This window comes from Amaranthus tricolor, chromosome 1 (genome assembly GCF_026212465.1).
Source record: "Amaranthus tricolor cultivar Red isolate AtriRed21 chromosome 1, ASM2621246v1, whole genome shotgun sequence".
In the NCBI taxonomy this organism is placed as follows: domain Eukaryota; kingdom Viridiplantae; phylum Streptophyta; class Magnoliopsida; order Caryophyllales; family Amaranthaceae; genus Amaranthus; species Amaranthus tricolor.
Genome location: NC_080047.1, coordinates 6,615,523 through 6,632,518, shown reverse-complemented (window position 1 = coordinate 6,632,518; position 16,996 = coordinate 6,615,523). Strand labels below are relative to the sequence as shown.

At 29.9% G+C, this 16,996-nt stretch overlaps 3 protein-coding genes across 3 annotated transcripts; 1 reads left to right on the top strand and 2 right to left on the bottom strand.

Moving 5' to 3' along the window:
* The first annotated feature begins 1,089 nt into the window (after positions 1–1,089).
* Positions 1,090–6,857, top strand: LOC130812834 (wall-associated receptor kinase 5-like). The gene is made up of 6 exons (XM_057678451.1): positions 1,090–1,181; positions 2,147–2,343; positions 4,512–4,641; positions 5,138–5,265; positions 5,370–5,466; positions 5,926–6,857. Exons 2-6 carry the CDS (start codon positions 2,149–2,151, stop codon positions 6,228–6,230), a joined length of 855 nt encoding a protein of 284 aa, XP_057534434.1. The 5' UTR covers positions 1,090–1,181; positions 2,147–2,148; the 3' UTR covers positions 6,231–6,857.
* LOC130812825 (uncharacterized protein At4g15970-like) lies at positions 6,767–11,590 on the bottom strand. Its single transcript, XM_057678441.1, has 3 exons — positions 11,216–11,590; positions 8,164–8,541; positions 6,767–7,270 (listed from the first exon to the last, which is right to left on the bottom strand). Exons 1-3 carry the CDS (start codon positions 11,447–11,449, stop codon positions 6,794–6,796), a joined length of 1,089 nt encoding a protein of 362 aa, XP_057534424.1. The 5' UTR covers positions 11,450–11,590; the 3' UTR covers positions 6,767–6,793.
* A 1,135-nt stretch (positions 11,591–12,725) lies between these two features.
* On the bottom strand, positions 12,726–16,297 carry LOC130812806 (uncharacterized protein At4g15970-like). Its single transcript, XM_057678416.1, has 3 exons — positions 15,499–16,297; positions 14,326–14,700; positions 12,726–13,259 (listed from the first exon to the last, which is right to left on the bottom strand). Exons 1-3 carry the CDS (start codon positions 15,661–15,663, stop codon positions 12,774–12,776), a joined length of 1,026 nt encoding a protein of 341 aa, XP_057534399.1. The 5' UTR covers positions 15,664–16,297; the 3' UTR covers positions 12,726–12,773.
* Between the last annotated feature and the right edge of the window lie 699 nt (positions 16,298–16,996).

Genomic DNA, 16,996 nt, shown 5'->3' with positions numbered 1-16,996 from the left:
AATAGTTTTAGACTGTTAAAATTTAGATGCCCGAATCTCAAATGCCATAAGGTGGATTCATCATTTATTGAGCTTAAAGCCAATTTTTCTTCAAATGACAATTTTAATGGGAATATTTTGTTAGGAGCCATTTCAACCGTTGTTATTATCTGACCCTTATTTTTATCATAGATTTGACATTTGTTATTGTCAAATTTAACCATATATCCTTTTTTAATTAATTGGCCTACACTTAATAAATTTTGTGCAAGTCCGGGAACATAAAAAACTTCATGAATTAATTTTGATGAGCCATTTTTTGTTTTAACGGCGATTGTTCCTTTTCCGGCGACATCTTCTTTTTTACCGTCGCCAAGTGTGATGTGTGTTTTAACATTTTCGTCAAGAGTGACAAAATAATTTTTATTGCCAGTCATATGGTTAGAACAACCACTATCAATATACCATATGTCACTTACTTTTTTTGTGCATTTAATCCAGTATAAAATATTTGCTCTCCGGAATTATTATTTTCGGAATAGTTTGCTTCTTTTTGTCGATACCAACAATCTTTTTCGAGGTGAGAGTGTTTTTTACACCTCTTACATTTGTACCGACAATCATTAGTATTGTGGTTAGTTTTCTTACATAATTTACAATAAAAGTCAGTTTGATTATTTAATCGACTCCTTTGATTTTTAAAATTTCCTCTCCCCTTGCTACAATTAGTTGATGTTTGTCCTTTTTCATAATTTTTACAATGACTATTTTTATTTTCACCATTAGAAAATTTTAATTTAGCTTGAAATGCTTGTTCTAGTGGTTCTTCGTTAAATCTTTTTAATCTATCTTCATGTGCAAGTAGTGATCCTATTAATTCGGGCATACTTAATTGAGATAAATTTTTCTTGTTAACTTCTTCTATTGTTGTGGCAATAATGTTATATTTTTGTGAAAGACTCCTTAATATTTTTCGAATCACATTTTCATCTTCTATTTTACCACCATTTGATCTTATTTGATAAACTATATTAGTGACTCGGTCAAAAAATGAATGTATTGTTTCATTTTCTGCCATTAATAGATTATCAAATTCTCTCCATAGTGATTGGAGTTTAAAAAGAATTACCTCTTCGGAACCTCTGTATTTTGTCTCCAGGATCCTCCAAGCCTCCGTAGCTGTTTTTGCAGGCATGATCGTTGTAAGTATTGCCTCGTCGACTCCACGATATAATAGGGATAGGGCATAGTTATCCCTTATCCTATTTTGTTTATATTGTTTTATTTTTGTTTCATCCCAAGATGACTCTTTAGTGTCATCTTTGGGTGGTTGCTCGTAACTTTCTTGTACTAATTCCCATAAATCTTGGGAGATAAATATTGACCTCATTTGCATAGCCCATTGTTCATGTTTTTCTCCCTTAAATGTGGGAACCCAATTAACTTGGGGGTAATTAGTGGTTGAGGTCATTTTTATTTTGTGGTTAGAGGTTTATTTTATTGTGGAGTATGTTGGTTAATGTGTTTAGGTTGTTTGGAGGTCTTGGTTTTAATTAGCTCTGATACCAAATGTAGGAAAATTTAGATGGTAAAATAGTGAATGGATTTATTTGGAGAGGAAGATGAGTGAATATGTAGAATGGATATTGTTCTTCATTGCACACAAAATTGATTACATCAATGGGTATTTATAGTGCAAGTTTACTAAAATATCTTAGATATTTTTAATTTTTAATTTTTAATTACTTTTCTAGGATCTTCCATTATATTATCTTAGATATTTTTATTTTTTAATTCTTTAGTTTAGATATTTTTATATTTAATTAAAATCCTATTTTAACATAACTATTTAACTCTGTAAATACTGAAGTATTGGAATACTTAATCTTAAACACAATGTAAATAGTTTGGGGTATACAAGGTTAAGTATCTCAATACTTAAAGGTACACAGGGTTGAATAATAATTGAGGATATTTTGCTTCAATAAGCAATAGTCGAGAGTATTGTTTACAAATTTTCCACTGGATTTTGGAACTTTTTTCTTCTCAATTATATGAATAGATATACTATCGTGGACAAGGTTTTATATGTTGATTTACTTGCTAATATGTGAGGTGAATTGACGTTGTTTGTTGTTACTATTTTGCTCTTGCTATATGGATTTAGCTATGGAGATAAATCCACAAGATGTCAAAGCATTTTTGAGTGAGCGTCCAATTGGTAGGGACGATGCATTTGGTAAAACCTTCCTTGGTCATATCCCAGCGAACAATTCTTATGGGCTAGCGGAGATGGATGTGGCTATCAGAGTGTCTCATCCTAGACAAGGAGATTTGAAAGAGAATCTTCAAATGCAGTATAAAGTATGTTTATTCTCATGAGCTGTTATAGGCATCTCTTTGGTTGTAATTCTTCATTTGATTTGTTGCATTTGCATTAGTCAATTAAAAATGTTCATCTCCATAAAAGGCTTGTTGTAGCTAGTTATTAGTCGGAAGCACAAGCATGCTATGTCAGTTTTGACGTAGCTCCGAAATTATTTTTTCTAGGGAAATTATAAATTGTACCCCTAAGTTTTTGCACTTTATCAATGGTATCCCTTAGTTTTTTCGATTATCAATGGTACCCTCGTGTTATTGAGCGTCTTACAACCGTAACCTTTTCTAATATTTTCGGTCCAAAATCGTCCAAAACTGTTAACTTTTTTCTTTTTCTTTGATTTTCAATTTAAGAAAAATAAAAAATTAATGCTTTTGGACGATTTTAGACGGAGAAAATTAGAAAAAGTTACGGTTTTAAGACGCTCAATAACATGAGGGTACCATTGAGAATCGAAAAGCTTGGAGATACCATTGATAAAGTGCAAGAACTTAGGGGTACCATTGATAATGAGACTTGCTGGATCGTATGCTCAAAACTAAGATATTTAAAGCTAAAATGATGAAGATGCTTATAAGTTATATCGATGGAAGGATGTCAACAGAAATTAAAGATAAGCATCAAGCATTCGAGAGGCTTGATTCTTTCCCAAAAATAGCCAACTGTAGGAGACAGAACACGATTAAACGATGTGATTTCTTCCTTCGCTACAACAGTATATTTGATTCTTGTTTATTTGATGTATAATGAAAAGTGAGATTGGTTTTTTCGACTCTAGTATGTTATACAATAGAGACAAATCATGAACTGCTGAGGAGGAAGGGGGAAGAGGACGCGGTCATATCCCAATTATTGTTGCTGCCAATTTTGTTTAAATCTGATTGTTAATTCCAATCTTTCTCTTTGTTTTCACTTCTCAGTTCATATTTGTTACTTTGTGCTCTATGCCTACTACCCAAGGATGCAGCAAAACGAACTTTTCTAAATGAGGTTACTCGGAGCTTTTTAGTTTGCTAGTTTTGTTCTACTCTTAAAGCCTTTAGATTTTGTTAGAGATAAGATTAGAAAGGTGCTGGTCCCATCTCATGCTTGATATTACTTTCGCTCTACCCTAATAACCTTATGAGATATTGGACTCTGATATTGGCCGTTGGAGATGAGGATACCATCAATCCTTTCGACCGTGCCTCGGAATTAAGTCTCTCTGCTTGGTCCATTAGAAATAAAACTTGATGTATAGGTAATTTCACCATGCTACTTTACTACACTTTGTGCTATGAATACATTTAAGATGGTATTAAATGCAAATGAAGGAATTTTCTTACATGTATTATCAGTGTGTAAAAATAACTTGTTTGGCGTACCAGAGCGCTGAAACTCAGAGCACAACAGGCACAATGCCTTTTTAGATCCGGGAGAGATGATTTCAACGAGACACACCTAGGAGGCAGCGAGAAAAGTATCACATAAGGCGCAAGCAAAAAGCACTAGTCGTAACTGTTGCTTTATGTTTCTCACATCTGTTGCCTTTTTTTTTACTCAAAGGATCCTAATTTTAAGTATAGTACGACACTTAATGAGGCGCTCACCTCAAGCTTACTCTTTGTACCTTGTCTCTTACCTTATTACCTCAGTTCTCCTTGCGTGCATTTCAATATTGCTTAAATATAAGTTTAAATTATTAACAAGACACTGTCTTGAATGAGTCTACTACTTGGTGGCCATTCATGACGGAAATTTTGACTTGGCGCTTAAACTTGGTGACCATCTTACACGGAATGAAACACTTTCTTTGATTCTCAACCACACATGCCAACCTTTTGGTTCCCAGCTTTTTGTATTGAGCTTATATGTTGTCCCTCTGATTTTTAATTTGGTGGCCTGAATTTCTGATCGGCTTTTATGGTTTGTTGACTAGTAGTATTATTCCATATTTTCAATGTCGTAATTTTTTTGATTTTTGATGCATCGGCATAGGGGATTGTAAAATGATACCCTTCTCCTGCGATTGAATACATTATACATGTACTGAAAGAAGGGAGCTCTAACACAAGTTGTATTCAACCGTGTATTATGTTGGCATTTGTTTTCTTCTGTTGCTGATCTTCTTGTATTGATGCTTATGTTCATATATTGGTTTTGTGAACTGCAGAACGAGTTGCAGTTGTGCTCTCTTCGGCAACGAAATATTATTAGTTTTATAGGATTTTCTGAGACATCAGAGAATTTTTACCTTGTATATGAAATGGTGCAAGCCAGGCCATTAGCAGAACATATCGAAGGTCAGTAGCTGGTTTGCATTTTCTGAATTTTGCGTTTTAGGCTAGTTTGACGGCTGAGTAATGTATTTTGTGATTAAATTTTAGCAAGTTAATTAATTACATAGTTCCGCGTGCTCCTTTACACTGTGTTTGAATAGTAAATTAGGAGAAAAAAGAATGGAAGGGAAGGGAAAAAGAAGGAAAATGCGTGTTTTCCCTCCATATCTTTCCATTTAAGGAGAGATTGTATTCTTAACAAAATTTGTCCATGTTTTCCCTTTAAATCTTTTCTTTCCCTTTTTGTTATCCAAATAAGGGATCCTCCATCCTTCCAAAACCCTCCCTTCCTTTCCCTCCATTTCTCTCTATTCAAAAACAGTGTTAAGGTCGAGTTACTTAATCTTTGCTTACTTATTTCGATGATTCAAATCGTACACTTATTTTATAAGATACGTACTTATAACTAGTGTATTTAGATCAGTAAAATATTGGCTTAATTAATTTTCGGGTCAAGCAGGCTTGACATGGGAGCAAGCATTGAAGGTCCTGAAAGGAATTGCATCGGGGTTAGCTTTTCTTCATAGTCATCCGGAAGGACCATTTGTGCATTCCAACATCTGCATTGGAAACATTCTTGTTACAAAGGTATTATCTTTTTTGGAAAATCAACTAATGCAATGTGCATTTTACTTTTACAACCGTCACATACCAATTTCTTACATATTATGCTGTTAACTGCTAATTTTCAGGATTTCATGCCTAAACTTGTCGATTTTAGGTACTGTGTTGTAGAAGGGAAGCAAACCAGCTATGATAATCCCAGATACTATCCTTCAAAAAAAGAAGGTACATTTACTTAGGATAACTGCAGAAATGAAACGGAGGGGTGTCGCCTGTCAGAGTTGGCCACGGCTAGAGGTGTTGAATGGGGCGGGTCGACCCAATGAGTCAAGGTTCGGGTCACATATCAACGAGTTATTAGTGGATTGGGTCAATTAGGGGCCTTTGTATGAAGGTCCGGGCTGGGTAATTATAGGACATCTCTAGCCACGGCTTACCCTTAATTTTTGAATTTTCCTTTTATGATATGAGCTACTCTTGTAAGATATATCTCTTGTTGAGACGACTTTAAACAAGAAACTCATATTCTCATTATATGCCTTAGATGGGCTATTTAGCTCATGTATAAAGCGCGTCTTTCAGTAAGACTGTCTCATATAACAATTTGTGTTATGATAATAGCTATAAGAAACTTTTGTGAATTTTTAGCTTCATGACTCATTTGTTTATTATATTGATTAACAGGCGTTGCTAATGTGAAGGAAGACATATTTGCATTCGGACTTGTTGCTCTACAGCTGATTACAAAGGATAGCAGGACAGTTTACGCGGTAGAAGAAGGTCACGATATTTCTCTTCACCATATTCTTGATTTATATGTCCCATTGTTCAAAGAAAAAGGTAATCTCCTGCATACATCATATGGACAGAAAAAAGAATCAAGAAAGATAACCGAAATGATATTTAATTGTTTGAAGAAGGATTCCGAGCTTGATTTAAAAACATTCCACAGAGATTTAGTTTTATTAAGCTTAGCTAAACAATGTTAGTCGTCTTGAGCCATTATAGATGAAGTATTATACGACACAGTAAACGTGTGCACATTGATTTAGCGGGATCATAGCTTTTTCTGTTAAATGATTCTTGTTTATAATACTTAAAATAATTACATTCATGTGTATTGCGCGGTTGCCAAAAAAAATCGATTATAGCAAATTATAAACATTGGGAGTGTTTGGCAAAGCTTTTTAAGGTACAATAGATGGTATGAGTGAGTGGCCAAACCATCTAACGTTAGTGATTGGTAAATTAGCTGGTTGTAACAATTTGTTATTATGAATAAGCTAATTTACAACAAGCTGATCCCACTAGCGTGGTTAAAATTAGTTGGGCATATCAACCACTTCAATCAGTTATCAGTTATCAACTGTTTGTCATTTATGATTTATCCCTATTGTGAAAAATGAAAAAGCTAGTGCGTATAATACTTTAATTATCTATTCTTAAGAGAAAGTTCATAAATAGAAAATAAAATTTTTATTATTATTTATAAAATGTAAATATATTTATACACATTATTAATAAGTCTAGCAATATTGATGGTACAAAAGCATTACACAATGCATTTGTTGGCATGAAAAGGCCTAGATGATTTAGTAAGATTTGATGAAAGGTAAGTCTTCCAAACATTCAAGGTAGTATTAAGATCAGCAATTTTTCTGTGTAACCCAACACAACAATTAGCATGCATGGTACAAACCTTGTCCAAATCTTTGCTTGGTTGACAAAACCCACCAAAATAAGCTGTATCTAAAAACCTTATTTTTACTCCAAACTGATGGAATGCTGGATCATATTTTAGTCTGTTGAATGCATCTTGTTCATGCATACTTGAATATTTTGGTCTCGAGGATGCCCAGAATTCGTAGAATTTGATTGTTCGATTGTTCGACCTTACGAAAAGAAATCCATTATTGGGATGGTTGTTTATATCATATTCTCTTCCATTGAAGTGATCACAGGATGTTTGAAAGTCTGATTCTGGAGTAAAATGTGGAAATGGATCTCTAAACCATACAACATCATTGTCCTGCAAAATCAGAATTATTCACATTTTAAGCAAGATCTTTTACATCTCATTACCCCAATCCCCAATGTTAATGGGCTCTTGTCAAAGTGGGTTTGTAGGGTCGAATATATGCAGTTTTATCTTTGTTAGTGATAACAAATAGATTGTTTATGATTAACTATAATATCTAACATCATCTTTGTAGGAAAGTTGAATATTAGTAGAATATTTTATTTTATATTTTATATTATTCTGATTTAGTTTTCTTAATCTTAATATTCCGTAATATTTAGATTCCTTATTAGATGGTTAAATGATGTATAAATAGAGGTGTTCCTCTCATTGAATAATTAATACAAATCTAGTATTCGCCAGACTAAACCCAAATCAAATTCCGCATTATGATTTTCTTCAATTAGGAAAATATTTTATTTTCCTACAATCTTCACATAAGATGAGTCATTTTAATTATCCCATTGACATTGTCATTTATAATAATCAAATTATCCATTAACTATGCTATTTACGTTTTTAGCACTTACTATGTCCTTTTATAGCCCGCTTCATTTCAATAGTAGATTCCGTTTTCGGCCTGACCCATGTTCTACTCGGCCTCAGGAAAACCTTCTAAAAAGGATCGGATAAGGGCTCAAAATGAGGGTCCAACCCGTAGAACACCCCTACCCCCACCTAAATAAAGGACGTATAAACCACCAAGGCTTGGTTCAAGGACGTCGGATATATGCAATCTTACCGGATAGACTATCCAATCAATAAGGTAAAATTTTTGTTGATATTTCATAAATTTTTTAGGCTCTCACTTTCAGGGTACAATAAGGTTAGATAACACCTTACCCATTCTCAAAACCAACCTTTAAATACACGACTTACGAGAAAGTATTAGAATTGCGTACCGTGATAACAAAGTTATATCCCAAGGTCAAAATGGTTTGAAGAAAAGTAAGTCTGCTCCACACAATATCCAAATAACTGGGTGTCATGAAGGTAGCTTGATGAGCCAATGCAGATGATGGTTCATAAGATTTGAGAAGATAGCAATGGAATACTAATGTCTGGCACCGAGCATAGGCGGCGTCGTCGACGGCAATAGCCAACAAATGATTAAGAAGGTAAGCTGTATTGTTTCCTATTCTGAAACTCTCTAGGAAGATTTCAAATATGGAGTTTGGTGCTGCCCAAGCTGAGTTTATGTATGTTAATATCACTGTTTTTTCCTTGGATGAAGCTGCCTCTAGAAGCTTCCGAAGCTCATAATGCTTATCATAGATCACCTTCATTATTGTGAAGTGAAAAGTTGTCAGAATTGAGATTCTATATTGAGTTAGTTGTAGGATCGAATCTAAGAGCGTATGATTCTAAAATAAACTTGAATATTTTTAGTATCTTCTTATAATCATTATTTCAAAGCTTACATTAATTTTAAGTTTCTTTGATTTCATTTTTAGAATACAATAAAAAATTTTCTATAAATTAAAAATTTCATATTGAAAATAATTTTATTTTTTAAAAGTTTTAATTGTGGAATATTTGACATATGCGCGTATAAGGATGAAAATTAGTGAAGGATGATACATGTGAAAATCATACTATATTATAAAGATAAAGCAATAATTTTACATGACAATTCTTAACAATTTGTTTATGTGGATTAAATTTATTGGTGATTAAATATCTTATGTGTCATCCTTTAATTAGTATCTTATTTTATTATAATTAAAATTATAGTTAATGCAATATTTAAATATCATACTATATATAGATTTGGCATATAAAGGAATAAGAAAATATTGTAATTAATTATGATTTATATCTAGTGCAACAATAGTAAATATTATATCATACACTTAATAATTTTGTTGTATGATGACAGAGGATTTATTTTAAAAATTGCAATATCCTAGTAGGAATTTATAATGTTATCAAAATATATTATAGAAGTTTATAATGTTATATGGTAATAATAGTCATGAAATATTATATTGATTCAAATATTGAGACCAAATATGTTGAATTGGGTCGTAGAATTATAAAATCGTGTTATGATCATCTCTCAAAGTTTTACTCCAATTTGAAGAGTAAGATTCTACCATTCGCCAGCCTCACAATCCTACCTATTATTCAGATCGTTCGTCTAATTTTAGATTGCAAAATTATAGAACAATAGAATAGAATTACGATTTCAATAACAATGGGTAAAGATATAATTACCTTGGCTAATTATAATTATGGCAATCTTTGATAATTCTATTGGATACATGAAAACAAGAAAAGAAATGAAACAAGTAATTCCAACCACAGTAAGAATGAAAAAAGACACATACTAAATATGAGAAACTTAATTGATAATTTTTAGTTTTATAAATAACTAAATTAAATGGTAAAATAAACATAACAATTTCTGATAATTATGTGTTGACGTATTAGTTAAATATTTTTACTTTCATTTTTATAAAAAGGGTTCATTTTCATCATCTAAATATATATTAATTCTTCGCCTTCCTTTTCTTATTGTCACTTTAAAACAACCACATTTACGTTTCACATATGTATTCCTTCCTTGTTTCATCGTAATATCTTTTAAAATAATCAAATAAATGAGAAAAATGTAGCAAATCAATTGCATAATTAAGTGCTTGATTTTTATTCATTTGTAATAATCAATTCATATCAAAAAAAAATTTCATTTACCACATAATATTGAGCTTAATAGGAGTAGTAAATAATTTACGTTACATTTTTCCTGGTAGGTATTACTAGAGTATCTTAAAAATAATAGTAAATTAAAATAATTATTTACCCTTTAATGGATGAAATAATATATGAAGTAAAATTAACGTGTACTTTTTAATAAAAAAAAAATTGTGTTTCAACTCTTAACCCTTAAAATTATGGTACAAACTTCATAGAAATTTTAATCAATACTATTTTGAGAAAAATTGAAATAGGTAAACTAATTTATAAAAAAAAAATGTAAAATAAGACGAAAATCAATTTATTTTCAAAAATAAACGTCTAATTTTTAAACCTGAGGTTTGGTTCTGTTCGCAGTTACTAACTGCGATTAGGTGCTTAATTTTTTAAAAAGGCAAAGAAGTTGTTCACAGTTAGTAACTGCGAACCCCATCAAGCATAATGGGCTTGTTAGTGACTGCGAACAAGGTCAAAAAAGTCAACAACCCTGTTTCCAGTTACTAACTGCGAACAGCTTCTTTGTTTTTTTAAAATATTAAGCACCTGTTTGCAACTAACTGCGAACAGAACTAAACCTCGGGTTTGGAAATTAGACGCTTATTTTTTGAAATAAGTTGATTTTTGTCTTATTTCGTGCTTTTTTTTTTATTTTATAAATTAACTTATCTATTTCATTTTTTACTATTTTAACTGATGATTTAATTACAATTTTTTTACGTTAAGGTCTTTATATAAGTTTTACATATATGGGAAGAATCTCTTACAAGTATAAGGAAGGGGAAATCGATCTTTCTTATAAATAGTGAAAATTAAACTCTAATTATAAGGGTGAAATTAAAAGAAAAAACTTTCAACGACCATTAAACTAACTCATGATTTCATGTGAGTTTTATATCAAATGCTTTATAATTATTATTGAATTTATAATCATAAAATCTTAGAGCTACTTTCGGTAAGTGGCGCACTTCAAGATGAGACCATTTCATATGAAAATTTGTGAAATTTTTTCATATTTCGATTATAATTACATAAAAAAAAGTTAATATATAGAATAATCAAAACAAAAGAATGGTTTTTTAAATCTATGCACCAGATGTATAGGTTTAGTTTACAAAATAGGTAAATTGGTTGAAAATGAATGTATAAACCCCATTTCAATAAATTTACCTATTATATAATCAACACATGTGCATCAGATGCAAAGGTTAGAAATACCGATAAAAAAAAAAAAGAATACAAATAAGAGGAACATACCGTTTCATCATCATTGGATAGCATAAATGGTGTCATAGAGCAATTAAATCTTGAATTAGCCATATTTGTTAGACCACAAAATGAAGATAAACTCAACCTAAGTACAATTTCTCCAATGTTGTATGATGCAATGAGATAGTAAACAATGAGAAATAAAATTGAATATGTGGAGAGTAACATCAATCCCTTTGCTATCTTCAAATAATTTGATGTATTTTTATTTGAATTCTTCATTGTAAATTATAATTTTGATTGGACTTAATTACAACTTAAGTACAACACAGATGAAACAAACATAGAAAGAGCAAAATCAATTATTTCACTTTTATATAGATTTTTTTGATTATTTTCCTTTGTAGTTTTAATAACCCTACATTTTTTTTTGATTAGGAAAAGTATCAAGAAGATAATTTTTGAATATATATATATATATATATATATATATATATATATATATATATATATATATATATATATATCATTTTCCGTATTTATATTGGTAAGTTTCGTTAGGTAGGCTATTTGACTCCATTAAAGATTTTGATCTAGGTCCGCGTCTGAATTAATCTTATTTTATTTAATTTTGCATAACCAATTTTTTAAAACTTGTGTGCCTTAGTTGTATACTATTTTTCTTTTTTTGAGTTAAATTGATTGTTATAATTATCATTTTTTTTGGTCTATAAAGAGTCCCAAAAGAAAAAATAAGCATCTGATTCTAAAACTTAAGTGTAATCTACAATTGAACTATACATCCTTAGTTCTCATAGACATTATCTAGATAAAATAGAAAATAAGATAATTTCATTCAGTAAAATTCACTTAAAATTATAGGACGTATAAGGTGGTCAAAATGAGGAATTTGCATTTTAATATGATTTGCAAGCAAATCAACAATTTCATAATTGTTTCAAGAAAAATGATTTTTCTTAATAGTAAACTATATTAAAAATTAAAATTTATAATTTCTTCGTTTGCATATGAAATATTCATGAATATTAAGAAAAGTAAAATCTTTTAGATGAGAGTAATAATAAGATAGATATTGAATATATAAATGGAGAATATGTGAACACTATAAGTATTTAAAAATTAAAGTAAGACATGAGTATTATAAAAATATTAAAATAAAATTAATGAAAAAAACATGCGGACCATAAGCATTAAAATTATATTATCATAGTTAGAAAAATCAAGACTAATTATGTCGAACAAATGCAATATAAATATAAAGATTCTTTGTAAAAATATTTATCAAAATTGTCCAAAATAAAAAATAAAAACATCAAAAGGAACGAATGTGCCCCTCCGTGGCTCCGCCCCCAGAAAAATGAACTTTTCCTCGTTGAAAAATCTCATATTAATTGTTAAAATCTATTCTCTTTATAAAAAGTTTCACAAATTTTTTGGACGGAAGAATAGTAATTATTTTTAGAATACTTCATATATATCGGACAATTAACAAAGAATTTCATTACAAATTTATAATTATATAATTAGTATTTTAAAACGGAGGGAGTATTAATTATTAGAATTTATATCGGACATTACATGGGTTTTACATATGGCAATATTTTGGAACACCCCATTCAAAAGATTGTGGCATGGAAGTATTTGGACGATAGAAATACATCTTCCATTTTTCAAGTGTAATATTTAGATCCGCTAATTTTCTTTCTAACCCTACACAACAATTAGCATGTATTGTACAAACTTTATCAAAATCTCTACTTAGTGAGCAAAATCCACCAAAATAATCCGTGCTTAAGAACCTAAATTTTACTCCAAGTTGTGTTACGTACGTATCGCCTTTAATTCGATTAAAAACATCTTGTTCATGTAAATTAGGATATGTTTGCCTTGATGATACCCAATATTTGTAAAAGTTGATCGTGCGATTGTTAGACCTTACGAAAAGAAATCCATTGTTGGGAGCGTTTCCTATGTCATATTCCATGCCATTGAATGAATCACATGCTGTCTGGAAGTCTGAATCATGGTTAAAATGTCGAAATGGATTTCGAAACCACATAATATCTGTATCCTGTTAAAAAATCATTAACAATATTTGTATGACTAATCTTAAATAATTTTATATACAGTATTGGTCCACTATGATCATAAATATTAAAACATACGGGAAAATTTTATGTGGTAACTCTGAACATTCGGCTTTTCCACGTGGTAGACAGACAATTTTTTTAAATCTACGTGGTGGTATTGACCTTCTAACTTTTATAGACAAAAGAGAATTTTTTTAACTTTACGCTATTTTTACCCAACGTAATGACATTTTTTTCAAAAAACAAATATGGTGAACACCTTAGTTGACTACGTATTTGGATATTCAGTTAAAATAAATACTTAATTTAACCAAAAACGTAATATTCTTTCTACCACATGGAAAAGTTGAAAATTTAAGGTCACCACATGAATTTGAAAAACATTTGTGAAAAAGCCAAAAACTCAGGATTACCACGTGAAATTTCGCAAAAATAAATTTTGTAATATTTGTATACAAAATTTGAGATCATTAGTGGTTAAATAAAAAGTCAAAAAATAAATGGCTTAGATTTTATATTAAAAAGAATGAACGATTAAGGTTAAATATTGTGATGGTTGACTTTAAAAGTCAACCACTTTAAAATTACTTATTATTATTATCACTTCAAAAGTAATGGTTGATCTATTAACTAATTTAAAGTTAGAGATTTTTTTATGGAGAAAATTAAAAAAGAGTTCTAAATTTTATATTTAATATAAAAATGGATGTCAAAACATCAGAAAAATAATGGAGGCGAAAGTAACAGACGGGATCCTAATTCAATTAAAACATGTTGACTTAATATACATCTTTTCCATTGGCCCATAACAAACTTTAGTAAAAAAAACCCTAAGGTTCGGTTTGTCTAGACTATTACCCAAGTTATTTAATTTGATTAAAAATTTATCAATATTAAATTGTATAATATATAACACATAATTTAAAATTGACAGTCAAGTCACTTGCAGAGATAAATGTTGAAGTTGACACACATTATAGACTTATACTAGTATTTTGAATTCGTTTTGTTTAAATTAAATTAAAAAAAAAAAAAGAATATTATTACCGTGAAAATAAAGTTGTAACCCAAGCTCAAAATGGTTTGCAAGAAGGCAAGTCTTTCCCACATCATATCCAAGTAGATAGGGGTCATAAACCTAGCTTCATTAGCCATTATGGATGATTGATTTGTCTTAAGAAAATAGCAATGAAAAACCAATTTTTGGCATTGAACATAAGCTTTTTCATCAATTGCTATAACCAATAAATGATTAAGAAGCCAAGATGTATGATTTCCGATTCTAAAACTCTCTATGAACAGATCAAACATGGAGTTTGGTGCTGCCCATGCCTCATTCAATGTTGTCAATATCACTGTTTTCTCTTCTATTGAAGCTGCGTCTAGAACCTTCCTTAGCTCTTGGAACGAGTCCTTCATTACCTTCATGTACACATGTTTTTAAATCAAAAGTTATTTTTGTTGCCAATGTTAAAAAATAAAAGTTAGTGTTGACCGAAAAGAATCATTGGGGAAAAAAAAATTATTTGTATATTTGATTTAATTAATTTTTATCGAAAATTGTCCAGAATAATTTCATCTATTGTTCATCTGCTGTGAATAATTTCTACTATTAATTATTTTTAATAATCCAACCTTTGTATATTATTTGCTGATAACACCCCTTTTCACATTTTAACCAGCAACTGTAGGTACTTAAAATGTAAAAAGGTACTGTCAACAAATAATATACAAAGATTGGATTATTTAGAAATAATCAATAGTAAGTATTATTCAAACTAAAATAAAAATTACCAAAGATACAAATAATAGTTATTTGTATCATTGGTTTGAAACAAAAGATACAAATAATGAATTACCAAAAAATAAAAATTCGTGTTGGCTAAAAAGACTTAAATCTATTATTTCATGTAATATTAAAGCTTTCCTTATCATTGAATCAATTACAAATTTTTTTCTCACTTAAGTAATAAATAGGAGTATTATTGTGTGTATTAGCTAGGTTAGCATCTATATTACTACTAAAAAAAACTTTGGCGACAAACAAAAATGACGACATAATATTATTTGCCATATTTTTCGTTAAATGCTGCTTGTCATAACAATCATTTATCGTCATTTCTTTTTAAATTTGTAGTGTATATATGCATGATAAAAAAAATTGAAAGCAACAAATATTTGGTTTATAGTTTGAAGGAAAAGGGAATAGAGGATACGTACCTCTCTTGATGAATTGGCATGGAAAGAAGAAAAATGACGCCCAAAATTAGGTAAAATTTGGCCAAAATTGTCATATGAAGCATTGTAAAAGACTAGAATTGCAGCTGCTGTAGCTAAAAACATCACCAAAGCCTTAAGGATGGCTGCAGAATCCATTACGTCCATTCGGGTCTAGCTCGCTCGCTCGCTCTTGCCTCTTATTAGGTGTACCTTTCACAATATATATATATATATATATATATATATATATAATGCACTCTTGTTTGACTTGTAACTAATTTATTATACCATGTGTAAACAAATCAACTCAGCCAAAAGATTAAACTAATAGTTGATGTCCTAAGAAATATGTACGTAATAACGTAATTATATCTCTAACACATTCTCATACCTTGTGCGAAATATTCCATGTTAAATGAGGAGTGTGTGAGATTCAAATTCGTTGGCTCTTGTCACGTTGACTTCTAATACCATGTCAAAGAAACTAACTCAATTAGAAGCTTAAACTAATGATTGTCGACCTCAAGATATGTCACAAGACCAGCTATTAGGGGGAGCAGTATGAGCTATCGCTCAGGGCCCCGATTTATAGAGTGCCTCATATTTTTGCTATATAGTTAAAATTAAAATTAGGGTTTTTTGTTTATTGTGTAGCAAAATTAAATGGATAGGAGAGTATTAAAATTTAATGTATTCACATTCAATCTATTTTTTAAAAGATAATTATATAAATTGGTTAATAAATTTGTATTATCAGCTTGTATTGAATGATTAGGATATACTAGTATAAATTATTATAGGTGAGCAATATAATCTCTCTTGATAATTTTTAATTTACTGCTTTTATTATTAGTTCAATTAAGATAAGTGATAATATATAGTGGTTTAAACTTTAAACTTAAAAGGAATGACTATTTAAATTGATAATTAATAATTGTTGGTTCCATGTTAATATAAATTTTAGCAATATTTTAATATATTGACAAAAAATAATTATACTAATTAAAATATTAATAAACCAATTTACAAATACCAAAATATAATAGAACGTTATTTTAGATTTAGGGACCCATAATTTATATATCATGTGCTTTTAACACCATCATATATTCATATTAGTAGATTTGCTTAATCAACTAGTTGAATTATTAGCGCTAGCTTAAAAATGGCTGGCATTGGTTTAGCATTAATGCTTTCACTAGGGTACTTATTGTGTTTAGCAAATGATTTTTTAGTTGGATTTTATTTTTTATTTTTTAGTTGTTTGTCCAACAGTCAAAATTAATGTCTATAAAATGACTTAAAAGTCGATATAAGTAACTTTTTATTGGCATTTTGACTTTTTAATCTATTTTTTATCTAAGGAAACAATCAACAATCACAATTGATTTTTGACAAAAATTTAGAGCTAGAATGCATGATATAATATAATTGGCTTAAACAATAGATTTAATAGCTAACATTAAAACCAATGCTACAATTGATAAAATAAGCCAAG

Excerpts from the sequence above, each read along its gene's own strand:
- LOC130812834 (XM_057678451.1), top strand. The coding sequence starts at position 2,149 with ATGGAGATAAATCCACAAGATGTCAAAGCATTTTTGAGTGAGCGTCCA. Across the intron at positions 2,344-4,511 it reads ATCTTCAAATGCAGTATAAA|AACGAGTTGCAGTTGTGCTC; the intron begins GTATGTTTATTC and ends TGTGAACTGCAG. Across the intron at positions 5,266-5,369 it reads GAAACATTCTTGTTACAAAG|GATTTCATGCCTAAACTTGT; the intron begins GTATTATCTTTT and ends GCTAATTTTCAG.
- LOC130812825 (XM_057678441.1), bottom strand. The coding sequence starts at position 11,449 with ATGAAGAATTCAAATAAAAATACATCAAATTATTTGAAGATAGCAAAG. Across the intron at positions 8,542-11,215 it reads TATCCAATGATGATGAAACG|GTGATCTATGATAAGCATTA; the intron begins GTATGTTCCTCT and ends ACAATAATGAAG. Across the intron at positions 7,271-8,163 it reads GATATAACTTTGTTATCACG|GACAATGATGTTGTATGGTT; the intron begins GTACGCAATTCT and ends CTGATTTTGCAG.
- LOC130812806 (XM_057678416.1), bottom strand. The coding sequence starts at position 15,663 with ATGGACGTAATGGATTCTGCAGCCATCCTTAAGGCTTTGGTGATGTTT. Across the intron at positions 14,701-15,498 it reads ATGCCAATTCATCAAGAGAG|GTAATGAAGGACTCGTTCCA; the intron begins GTACGTATCCTC and ends GTGTACATGAAG. Across the intron at positions 13,260-14,325 it reads GTTACAACTTTATTTTCACG|GATACAGATATTATGTGGTT; the intron begins GTAATAATATTC and ends ATTTTTTAACAG.